At 56.0% G+C, this 12294-nt stretch overlaps 1 protein-coding gene across 3 annotated transcripts in view; it reads right to left on the reverse strand.

The window, feature by feature from the left end:
• Positions 1–483: 483 nt before the first annotated feature.
• Positions 484–12294, reverse strand: part of PDE9A (phosphodiesterase 9A) — an 89671-nt gene continuing 77860 nt past the window's right edge. For 2 of the 3 annotated variants that reach the window (XM_046651692.1, XM_046651695.1), the window contains 8 exons: positions 12144–12226; positions 10733–10889; positions 6836–6949; positions 4901–5005; positions 4002–4130; positions 2483–2578; positions 1521–1596; positions 484–705 (listed from right to left, as the gene is read on the reverse strand). In XM_046651692.1, the coding sequence (XP_046507648.1) occupies positions 692–705; positions 1521–1596; positions 2483–2578; positions 4002–4130; positions 4901–5005; positions 6836–6949; positions 10733–10889; positions 12144–12226 (774 nt within the window). In that variant the 3' untranslated portion in view covers positions 484–691. The remainder of the gene's footprint in view (positions 706–1520; positions 1597–2482; positions 2579–4001; positions 4131–4900; positions 5006–6835; positions 6950–10732; positions 10890–12143; positions 12227–12294) is intronic. The other variant, XM_046651693.1, reaches the window with a different exon arrangement.

The following is a 12294-nucleotide window of genomic DNA, read 5'->3' on the forward strand; positions in this document are numbered from 1 at the left end:
CCCTAACACAAAGGCAGGATGAAAAGGACAGCTTCCTCCCCTGAGATGGACACCCCCATATGTGCTGAGTAAACGTGTCTCCTTTCTTTATCTGCTGGTTTAAACGTTAAATTCCCACCTCCCTGTGATGGGCACCAGCCTGGTGGTACGTTTACACCCGCGTGGACTTCTCTCTTCTGACCGCGCTGCCTTGGGCCCCACACGTCTCCGTGCACTGGCACCAATGTCACCGATGTCCCCCTCGCTGCTCAGAAACACAGGACACACCTGTGCTCCTCGCACAGGTCTGACATTTAATGCTGAATTTACACGGAGGTACGCATCGCAGCAGCCCGGGCAGTCACTCTAAGAGACATGTGTGGACGCGCACAGGGTCCTTCGTCTCCGCGTGGGAGCGGGGCGGGGGGAGTGTTCCCGTGGTTTATCAGAAGCAGCCCCGGGATACACAACTCAACCAAAGAAAAAGTACAGTACCCATTTCTGTAGAAGAATATATTATTTAAAAGACAGTTTAAAAATAAAAATTCTGTACAGTATCGTGAATCCCTTTTTGTATCAGTGGACAAAACGGTTCTTAGAAAACGTGGCCTCGTGACGTCAGGCACTCAGAAGCCGCTTGTCCCTGCCCGGAGGACTCCTGCGCGGCATGGCCGGCCCGTCCAGAGCAACAGCCGCAACGGTCCTGCTTTCTTCAGGCACGGTCTGCTTGGGAAAGGAAAAGCACGGCCGGTTTGTTTCTGTTGGGACTGAAAATGTGCAGGCAATATCACAAACCTCACAGGATCACATGCAGACAGCGTTTAAAAAGTGAGGCCAGTGGAATTATGGTTGAACGCGTTTAGGCAAAATAGAACAGTTTTCTTCCAAGCCATTCAAAAAATCAGGGGCCAGCGTTCACTGAGCACATTTGCACCAGCACTCTGCTCCCCTAATTGCTGAAATAATAACAGTAATGGTCTAAGTACTTCCAGTTTAGAGATGAGGGCTCTGAGGCTCAGAGAGGTTGAGACACGGGCGCACGGTGCTCAGCTTGTAATTACAAAGCTCCGACTCAGAGCAGGGTTTGTCAGATGCCGGAGCCCGTCACCGCTCCTCTTAAAAACCAAACCCAGTTTCTTGTGCCCTGCGCCCTGCTGCTTTATAAACCGAGAATCTCCGAATGACCCTCAGACACATGTGTGGTGGATTCTCAGTATGGGCTGGCTGGCCTTCTACAAGAAGTGGCTACAGCCACAACTGCAGGGGAAAAGGCTTGAAGACTTCATTTTTGAAAAGCTTTTAAATTTAAAAAGTGCTTTTCTTTATAAGTGGCGCAAGGCTAATTATTGATCTTTTTCTATCAACTAAAGCACGTCCCCCTTCTTTCAGAGTCTAATTCTAATTATTACGTGCAAGGAATAAGTTTCACTTATTTAACACTCTTCAGCCATTGGGATTTCCTTCCTTCCCCAGATTTCCACTGGGTCCCCATTTACTGGGAACCACGGCATGCAGCGAGAGGTTGATTCAGAACAGCCTACCTTCACTCTTTGTCGCATCTCTGCTTTTCTCTCTTGACTTCTCGGTGCCCCCAGATGTCAGGCTCCCCGTCTTCTTCTGTAACCGGGACAGAGTACAGAGAAGGCAAGAATCAGGCTCCTGGAGACGGGGAGTGCGTGACTGTCTGCTTCCGAGCTTCCTGATGGCAAATCGGCTCAAATGTGCCATGGAGACTGACATCACAGCCTTGGTGTGCCCGAACACACCCGGCGTGAGCTCTGCAGACACACTCCGTGCCTGGACAACCTTCCCCACTATTGGATGCCTCGCCCCGCACGGCCACTGTCTGGCACTTGGACAACGAGCTCTCACTGGCTGCAGCCACAACGGGGTCCTGACTTGACCAGGCCGGCTCAAGGGGCTGTGAAAAGCTCCCACACCAGCTCTGCGCCTGTGAGCGTGACCCTTGCCTGACAACAGTCCCAATCCCAATGGCAACCTAAAGCCACAGCCGGTCGCCCTGACTCCGCAGAGGGGCTGAGCTGCCACGTGGGTGAGCTCCGTGGCCTCGGGCTAGGACTGGGAGGCGGCTCTTTCGGTGCCGGGGGAGTGTTTCTTCCCACTGCCCTCCCCACTGAACAAGGTTGGCCCCAGGGCCAGGAGGAGGTGAAGGACCCACACGGGCCAGGGCGCTGCTCCGAAGGGACCTGGGGTGCTGGGAGGCTGCTGACACGCTTGATCACATGTGGGGCGTGCACAATCACTGGGTACCGTGTCGCTCCCTCAAAGGAGCACAGAGCATCGGAGCCCTTGGTCCCAAGCATTTTCCGTTTCCCTGAGTGTACAGACTCCCTATCTCCATTGGGCCTGTCTGTCCCGTGGGATGGAGATGCCGCTCCCCTCCAGAGAGACCACCTGCAGGGGCGCTGGCTCAGCCTTTTCATGACCAGGACAGTTGGGCGGTGCGTGCGGAAGACCATGTTTCCCCAAGAGCACGTGTTACCTCTTCCATGGCGTCGTCTATTTGCTTCAGCTCCTCGTAGCGATCCCTGGATTCCCAAAGGGGCTGCAGCATGAGTTCCTCGACCACGGGGAAGAGCTGGGAGAGACACAAAGGGATTCGTCCAAACGGTCCCTCATTCTTAAGGTGACAGAAAACGTTTGCACAAAACAGGCGTCAGGTCCTCTGTGTCTCCGTGGATGGCACGGGAAATCCGCCCCCATCCCAGGGGCACTCCCGGAGCCTCGTGGGTGGCGGGCTGCAGCGGAATCGAGGCGACCCAGGTTCTGGAGCCCCTCCCACCGCGGTGGCCAGCCCCGCCTCCTCCGTTTCCAGGGTCCCTCTTTCCTCTCTGATGCTTTCCAGAGGGACCTGGCAGAAGGTGCTCCCTTCCCTCTGCCTCCCGTGGCCCCTGACTGTCCATGCTGCGGTTGCCCCTCTCCAAACGCCAGCCCCATCCTCCGTCTCCACCCGCACCCACACCCCAGCCTGGCCGAGCGGCTCCGCCCTCCGGCCTGCGGCTCTCAGCCCACTGTGTCCGCCTGCTGGACAGTCATGTCTTTGAGACTCAGCTCAGAGGGCGCTGCCTCCCCTGGGGGCCCTCCCCAGCCCCAGGGAGGCGTGACCCCGGCCACTGAACCCTGTGCACACAGCTCTCCCCGCGTAAGGCTTTCGACGCTCGCTCAGTCACATCCCTGCTCCTGCTGCGGGGCGGGGCCGGGCCATCCTCACATCGCTGCACCCCTGGTGGCCGGGCACCCGCTGGCCCGAGGTGAAGGCTCCCCAGTTGGTGGAAGGGCTGTCACGTACAAGAAGGCGAGTTCCCAGGGAAGTAAGAGTGCTTTAGGGTTTGAAGAAGGACGTGCTGATGTGGCTCTAGAAGGTTGGCAGGATGGCATGGGGCAGAGGCTGGGGACCCCCAGGGGAAGGAAGGATGCACTCAGAGGTGGAGGGTGGAAGGAAGGCGAGGACTAGCAGGTACGGGCTGTCTTGCAAGACAGGAGTGTTGGGGGGACAGGGACATGGGCAATGAGGCGGGGCAGCGGGGAGCCATGGAAGGTTCAGGAGAGAGGCGCAGACAGTCTCCTTCCTGAAGATGGGCGTGTGCTGAGTGGAGGTGGGGGCAGGTTAGGAGGTTCTTCTGAAGGCGAAGATGAGAGGAGCTGCCCAGGCTCCTGGCTGGGGCCCTGAGCGGGGCGAGGCATGCGGGTATCTCCGAGAGACACTGTGGCGAGGGGCTCTGAGAGCCGGCAGGCTGGCCAAGGGGAAGCCGAGCGGCTCTGGGGCTCTGCTGCTGGGTCACTGCCTGGCGGGGGCAGGAGGCCAGGTCATTTTGGACGTGCTTGTGTTAAGGTGGAGGGGGCGATTCAGGACGGGCATTGGGCAGGAGCCACAGCACATAGCGTGCGTGTGTGTGTGTGCACGAGTGTGTGTGATGCATGTGTGTGTGTGTGCATACATGGGTGTGCACATATGTGTATTTCTCTGTCCGGTCATCCACTGTCTGGTCACGGTCACTCACCTTGGTCACCGTTTCAAACATCGGGATCAGGACAAACTTGATGAACCCAATTTGGGCGGTGGCCTTGGTCACTTTGTCCCGGTCCATGAAAGGGGCCACGGGGAGGCCTTCCGACTTCTCGCGGTCACTCTGTGGAGGATGCAGGAGGCAGAATGTCAGAGAAAGAAGGGCCCGGGGGATCTGGAGAGCACTGCAGATCGCTGTTCTCAGAGGAAGAGGAGAATGAGCCAGCGACCCCCCCCGCCCCGGCTCTGCAGGACCTACATCAGTAACGAGGAGAGATGACAACACCGTAAGTGCCAACAAGCGCGTTTGCTGGGCCCACAGGGCCTGCTGCCAGGACCGAGTGGGGGACAGGCAGAGGCTGGTCAGCACATCGCAGGGCCACTCAGCAGCAGAAGCAGCTTACAGACACAACCCCCCACACCTCCCGTGTTCTCCCGGGCTTCATCAAGCTGTTGCACTCAGTGGCTTACTGTCCTTTCCAGCATTTTCCATCTTAGGCTGGCTTGGCTTTCTGTCTCAGAGCTTCCCCACGGCCACAAGGTAGGCTGACCTGCGTGTCCCCCCTGCCCCCGGGGCTCCCCCCGGCTCTGCAGCTCTTCCTGTTGGACGTCCAGGCGGCCTGCCTGACACGTCTGCCCCTCAGAGCAGCTCAATTAGTGGCAGTGGGTGGCAGTTTTGCAACATTAGCTTTTCCGGGTCGCCACTGTCTTTCACATCTCAAATCACAACCTATTTCATTTTTGATGCACGCCTGCTGTGCAGGTTTCCTGGAGGCGGGCAAAACCGTCCGCTGCCTGATGGGCGAGGCCACCTTGGCACGTCGGTCAACCATGAGCCCTGATAAAGGGGCTGAAAGGAGGGCAAGAGGCAGGACGGCAGGGCGACACTCTCACCTGCATAAAATATTCCTCCAGCAAGCATTCCGCCCAGGGTTCCGCGACTTCCATCGGACGCACCTCGTTAGAGATGTCACAGCATTTGATCAAAACCATCTTCAGCTGGAAGAAGAGGTTAGCAATTAGGCCACGGGACACAGAACACGTGCCGCTGCTGCTGCTGGGGTCAGGCTGGCTGTCACAGGCAGGAGGAGCCGAGGGCGGTGATGCTGGCCGGCCGGGGTGGGGGTGAGTGGAGGGGGATGACGGATGGAGCTGGGCTGCCTCCCTCCAAGGGCGTGACCTTTCATGCCGAAGTGGGTGCCTCGCATTCTGCATTTAGACTCCTCAGCCTCACCCGGGGAGAACAGGGGCACCACTGCACCCCCAAAGGATCAGAATGTTTTTTGGAGGGGCCTGAACAGTAGAAAAGCTCTCTGAACACGCTGACACTTTGTAACGCAAACTATACATTGTAAAGTCTGAAAACGTCCTCTTGATTGTTGAGGATACACAAAAAAGTAGAGAGACGCATCGTGAGGAGGCAGAGGCTCGAAGGGAATGAAGACCCCTGAGGTGGAGGGCGCGAGGACCCCCGAGCGACAAAGTGGCACGTTTAGAATATAGGGTGAAGGGGACCCTCACATAAGAGCTTAGGGCGCACCCCATGCCCCTGAACCCCAGGGCGGGAGGGAGTGGGAGCCACAGCCCTGGCTGCTGACCCCATGGGCGGCCATTGGGCAGAACTCCAATTCCGCCTGCCCCCTCCAGCCTGGAGTCAGCAAATACACAACTGTTGAAGGTGGCGCTGGTTTCGGCCTTGCTCCAGGCCGGCGTCTGCCCTGCGTTGGCCGGGCTCTCTGCCTGCCTGTGTGCTCCCTGCTGCATGCAGGCCCCACTCAGGCCACCGTCCTGCAGAAGCCTCCTCTCCCACTGTCCACGCCTGAGTATGTCCCTCCAGGTCCTGCTCCGGCCCCTCCCGCCAGGCTTCCTGGCCACCTGACCCCAGATGTGGCCCCACGGCAGGGCGCTCGCTCACACACACCTGCATTCGGCCTCCCGTGGGACCTTGGCTGAGGCCCTTTCCTCCACTTTGACCCAGACTGTGCTCTCCTGGCCCTTACCCTCTGCCTCTCCCAGCCCCCGACCGTCAGCTGGTCGGGTGGATGGGACATGGGGAGCTGGCACCCTTTTGCCCCTGGCTTGCTCAGCTGCAGTGAGTGAGTAAAGGCCTGATGGTTCCTTTCCGCCTGGCCCATTGTCTGGCCTCCTGCCCCGTCTCCCCATCTCAGCTGGCCTTTCCTCACATTTCAGGGGGAGAAAAGAGACATCCAGGGCCCAGCCCCATGACACAGCAGTCAAGTTCGTGTACTCTGCTTGGTGGCTCAGGGGTTCACCAGTTTGGATCCTGGGCGCGGACCTACGTACTGCTTATGAAGCCATGCTGTGGCAGGTGTCCCACATACAAAATGGAGGAAGATGGGCATGGATGTTAGCTCAGGGTCAATCTTCCTCAGCAAAAAAAAAAAAAAAAAAAAAGAGGAGGATTGGTAGCTCAGAGCTAATTTTCCTCAAAAAAAAAGGCATCCAATGGGGTTACCATCTACTCATGCCTCTTCCATCTCTAGACAGAAGCTGGTATTCAGTGTCTTGTGGGCCACACCTTCCTGGGAAAGCCAACTTGATTCTCAGGAAACCAGAGCAAGAAGAATGGTCTTCGCCACTTATCACCTCCAAACCAGAACGAGATGGAGGGATGGGAAACGATGCCCCTAAGCAGGAGAGGGGCCCTCTGGGGGGCTCCCCCGGGTAGGAGGTGTGACTTTGAAAACCAGCTTGAGTGACACCTCCCTCCAGGGCAAGGGTAAGAATTCTGGTATCTCGGCTTCCAGGCTGAGTTGGAGGGCGGGACTCATGCACCAGCCCCCCAGAGAGGTCACCGAGCCTCCTTACAAGAGTCATGTGTTCCTCGTTGCTGTAGTCAAAATTCTCCATTTTTTCTTTGAAAGAATCCATGATTTCTGCGTGCCTTGCCATGTCGGTGGCCAAGATCAATGTGATCATCCCCTGAAAAGTGAGAGGGCAAAGCGTTAGCGCCGTGCACAACCTTACAATCCCTCCGCGGGCGCCCATCCCGGACGAGCCCTCGCACACGCTGTCATTCGGTCCTCACGCCAGCTCTGCGTGCGTCTCTAAGGATCACTGTCCTGACCTTTAAGATAAGGACGCTGAGCCCTCAGGAGGCCAAGGGACTCGCCCAGGCTGCAGTGGGTGAGCGGAAGGCTGGGGGTTCAGCCCAGGCGGCCCCTCGCACGCTGGGTCCTGCCAGGACGATGGCAGGCTTAGCCTGTGTGTCCCTGTGGGGTCTAGCGGGTTTCAGCCAAGGACAAAGGCTTCCCCTCGACTCAGTAATCTACACACATGGTTTGTTCCTTCCAGATCTTGTTGTTGGAGGTCAAAAACAGATTTTCCAAGGGTAATTTTTTCCTCTTATCTTTCTGCATGTGATTATACATGCTTATATTGCTTGCGAATGAGCAGAGTCAGATTATATTGAATAGCCTTCTTCTATTCACAAATGTGAAAACGAGGATGCAATAAGTTTTTTAGTATAAATATTTTATTACCTTGTTAACCAAATATTGGTTTAGGAGAAGTAACATAATTCGAAGCCATGATGATCTATCAGTCCACTCATCCACCCATCAATTTATCCATCTACTCATCCACCCACCTGTCCACTCATCCATCCACCCATCCACCATCCATCCATCCACTCATCCATTCATCCACCATCCATCCATCCATATCCATCCATCCACTCATCCATCCATCCACCCACCATCCATCCATCCATCCACCATCCATCCATCCAACCATCTACTCATCCATCCATCCATCCATCCATTCACCATCCATCCATCCATCCATCTATGTATCCATCCATCCATCCATGTATCCATCCATCCATCCATCTATGTATCCATCCATCCATCCATCTATGTATCCATCCATCCATCCATCTATGTATCCATCCATCCACTATCCATCCACTATCCATCCATCCATCCATCTATGTATCCATCCATCCACTATCCATCCATCCATCCATCTACTCATCCATCCATCCATATCCATCCACCCATCCATCATCCATCCATCCATCCAACCATCTACTCATCCATCCACCCACCATCCATCCATCCATCTACTCATCCATCCATCCACCATCCACCCATCCATCCATCCACCCACCATCCATCCATCCATCCAACCATCCATATCCATCCATCCATCCACCCGTCCATCCATCCCACAAACATTTACAGAATATACCTCTGTGCTGGGTATGGTGTTCTACTTTTCCGAGAAAATAAAGACATAGCCTCAAACACAGGACTCAGATCAGTCAATCCAGATCACCTCAAATGTATTTTGGGGGAGGGAAAACATCCCTAGCATTTTGAATTGTGCAATTTCTCTGTAAAGATTTAATTGTGTTAGTAGTGAAGGATCTATTCTCATGAGGAGTTGTCCCTCCAAACATTGAATGACAAAATATAATTAAAAATTGGGACAATTGCTTTTGTTGGCAGTTGTCCAATAAGGCAGGAAAACCCTGTGTGTCCCCAGGGTGGATGGCGTGAGGAAGACCCCTCCACGGGCAGCCGCTCTACCAGGCAGTGGCCCTTCTCCCCAGTGGGGTCTCCGCCAGGGCCGCAGGCATGTAGGGGCGTTCAGCCGCTGTGGTTCTCTGGGTGGTACTCCAGGAGGAGCTCGTCCCTGGGCAGCCACGGGGCAGGGGCAAATGCAGCCCCTCCCTTCACGATCTGTCTCTTTGCTGCCGTCAGAGAAAGAGTCACTGTGGTTTATAACCCATGGCACACGCTTGCTGGCTGGTTCTGTACACACGGGAGAGAGGCCAGAGAGCCTTCAGATAAAGGGGGCTCATTGTACCCAGAAAGGTGATTCAGTAAGGACTGTAATTAAGCGCTGTGTTTAGCTCCGAACTTCCTGGAAGTGTGGACGGGGAGACAATGGCTTCCAAGGCTGTCGTTCTCTGATAAAGTGAAGCTTATCAGTTCTCCAGGAGGGGGCGAGGGCTTTCCCAGCACTGGAGTCCTGAGTCTTTATCAGGTGCGTCTTGAAGCAAGGCCACTGAGACATGGAATGGATGAGGTTTCCTCCATGCAATGGCAGGACGTGGCTCTCAGACCCGACAATGGCTCCCGCCATTGGTGTCCTGAGGCTGCCGCACATGGTGCCACATGCCGGGGGACGGAGAACAGCAGGAAGGCATTCGCTCAAGTTCTGAAGACCAGGAGTCTGAAGTCACAGCACTGCAGGGCCGGGCTGCCTCCAAAGGTGCCAGGGGACATCCATCTCTTGCCTTTCCCAGCTTCTGGAGGCCCCGGGCGCTCCTTGGCTGTGTCCACATCACTCCGTCTCTGCCTCCATCACCACATGGCCCCTCCGTATCTGTGTCTCCTCCTCTGTCTCTTAAGGGACACCTGTCATTGGATTTAGGGCCTGCCTGGGCAATGGAGGCTAAGCTTATCTAGAGATCCTAACTTAATCGCACCTGCAAAGACTCCGTTTCCTGATAAACAAATGGCAAGCAAGAGGATATGCTGGAGTATAGGAGGAAGCCATTTGGTGTAAACCTAATTCGGCCTGACTTTGTTTTTCCAAAAGGACCTGACATGGCCATTGAGCATGGGTTGTGTATCTGCTTTAAGCATTTGCTGTGTCCCAAAGACAAGGACAAATGGCCTCAAGATAAAGGTGCAACTTCCCCCACATTGGCGTCTCCTTCAGGATAAGCATCTCTCCCTAGGCTAGGAATTGATTGCCATGCTTACCTGTGACCACCGACCTGCTGACCGCCAATCTGCTGTGCCAACAAAGCAATCTCGTGACTATTGTCAAAGGGACATTCCTGTCATGTGATGGATGCTCTTTGTTCCAAGTCGGTGTATAACCGCTCTGTGCACCCCACTTCTTTGATGCCCTTCCTTCCAGGCCTGCGGCTAGTCCTCAGATCTGGCTCCTAATAAACTCACCCCAATTTTGATTGATAGATTGCTCATGGATTATTTGCTCGACATTCTGAATAAGGGCACATTCACAGGTTCTGGGGGTCAGGAGGCGAACACAACTATTTTTTGGCAGGACGGGGGCTACCACTCGACCCCCTGCACTCCTCGAGATCTTCCCTCCCTGACTGTCAGAGGGTGGAGCACAGGGCTGTGTGGGCAGGACTCCTGCGTGGAGGGGCATTATTCTGGGAGAGTTGGGGCATTATTCTGGGAGGGTTGTAAGTGTTTGCCTCAGGACAAATGGCCACTGTCTCCCTCCTTCCAAGATGCCCCGAGCAGAAAGGTCTCTTATCTGAAGTGGGCAGTGGGCTGACCGGGTCACAGATTGCAGGGGACCACAGCGGGGGGTTAGGGGACAGTGGTTAGGGCTTTGCTGGGTTGGACCTGTGTCTGTCCAGGGCCTCACTGTGCTGCCCTGGACAACTTGCCTGACCTCTGGAAGCCTCGCTCTCCTGGGCTGGGGGATGAGAAGGGACTTATCTCAAAGGGTTGAGTTAAACAGCGGATGTGAAGGGCTGGTCAGTGGAATCCCAGGCATGCACCAAGGGCGGGCACCTCTTCTTGGGGCACCATTGGGCCTCGGAGGGGTGCGAAGGAGGGCCGGTTCCCCAGGATCCCCAGTGAAGAATGCTGTGACCGGGAGCTTCTGGGAGCCTCAGCCACTGGAGACAGGGGTCTGCTCTGTGGTCATGCTCACTGTCTCCCTGCAGATGTCCCCACCCTGCAGTCGGAGCGCCCTCACCCCGCACACCTGTCTGATCTGCTTGAACCCGTCCGGCTGCACGTTGGAGAAGATGTTGCACGCGGGCTGGGCCAGGATCTGGAAGGCCACGGCACAGTGGTGGTTCTCCAGGGGCGAGATGTCATTGTAGCGCACGGCCAACTCTGTGCGGGCGTTGATCTGGTAGCTGGAATGGGAGGAGAGAGCAGAGGCGGCCTCAGGCCCAAACTCAGGGGCACCTGCCAATCAGGGCAACACCACCAAGGTTTGTAGGTGAGCGGTGACCGCAGCAGCTGGAGGCAAGCATGCCGGGCTGGGGGAGCCAACGGCGCTTGCCCGTGCCAGGAGCTCACTTCTCCAGGCTCTCCTGACTCCCTGCTGCCCCTTTAATAGAGACTCCCAAGGTCTTACAGTCCTACAAGATAGACCCCACCGATAAACCTCAACTTCCCCCAGCACAGTGCCCTGAAGGCACTCAGCTCTTCTGTTAAGGCACCTTGCAAAAATTTTCAGTATGTGCAAAAGGCAGACAATTGGGAGAAGAATCAGGATGTATTTTCACGTCAGAAAATTTCACGTCAGAAAAGCTGTGATTAGGGCCCCTCTGCTGACCCGCATGTTGCCCACCATCATGAGGGTGAAATGGAATGAACGCCCCTGGTGACAGCCTGCTCTGAAGAGCATGGACTTCCACACCGTGGAAGCCATTCCGGTCCTGACAAATGATGGCAAGGTTCTCGGGCATATTTGATGCCACCACGCATACAATAAAATTCGATGTACAAATATACAAATTCAATAGAAAGAACCGATGCGTCACTATAAACGCAAACCAATGCCACAAGGCCAGGACGCCAGGACTTCAGCCGTTATGTGGTGTGGAACTCTGTGCCTTCACCCCCAGTCCCCAGAGGCGGGAGTGGCCAATGTTCCAGCAAAGCGTGGCCCGGCCTCCTGGCCCCCACGGCCTGCCGCGGTCCCCTCCCAGCCTCCTGCTCACCTGCACCCCTTCTGTCGCTCAGTTCTAGCCCTTCCCTCTGCCTTGCTCCTGCTGGTAACAAGTTAGGGAGGCTGCCCGTGGGTGGAGTGAGATCCAGAGAACGGGGTTGGGGGTTGCCTGCCACCCCCATCCACGGGCGGGCGTCACTGCCTGCCTCGGGGGCAGGGATGTTCTGGTTCTGCCCGGGCTCAGCTCCTGCAGACACAGAGCCTGAAGCCAGGCCCCAGAAGGGTGTGGCAGCCCCTCAGGGTGTGCTAACCTTGCAGGGTCCTGCCCCAGGGAGGCCCAAGGCCCTGGACAAAGCCCCAAAGCGGGAGCTGTGTCCCACCGAGGTGGAGCTGGGGCCCAGGAGGCCTTCGCTAGCAGCTCCAGCTTGGAACTGGCCTGAGTGTGGAGGGGAACCAGAGAGCCCTTTAAAAGGAAAGCAAATCGTGTACGTACGTGTTGTTGTACCCCGGATGGTCCAAGTCGTGGCAGATGGCTGCTGTCATTAGGATCAAGATATCCATTTGGGAAAACTTCTCCTGGATTAGAGAGAGGGTGGGATGGGGTGAGGAGGGGGCCGGGATGGTGATGTGGGCAGGATGAAGCC

The sequence above is a fragment of the Equus quagga genome, unplaced genomic scaffold, assembly GCF_021613505.1.
Source record: "Equus quagga isolate Etosha38 unplaced genomic scaffold, UCLA_HA_Equagga_1.0 73442_RagTag, whole genome shotgun sequence".
NCBI classification, from domain to species: domain Eukaryota; kingdom Metazoa; phylum Chordata; class Mammalia; order Perissodactyla; family Equidae; genus Equus; species Equus quagga.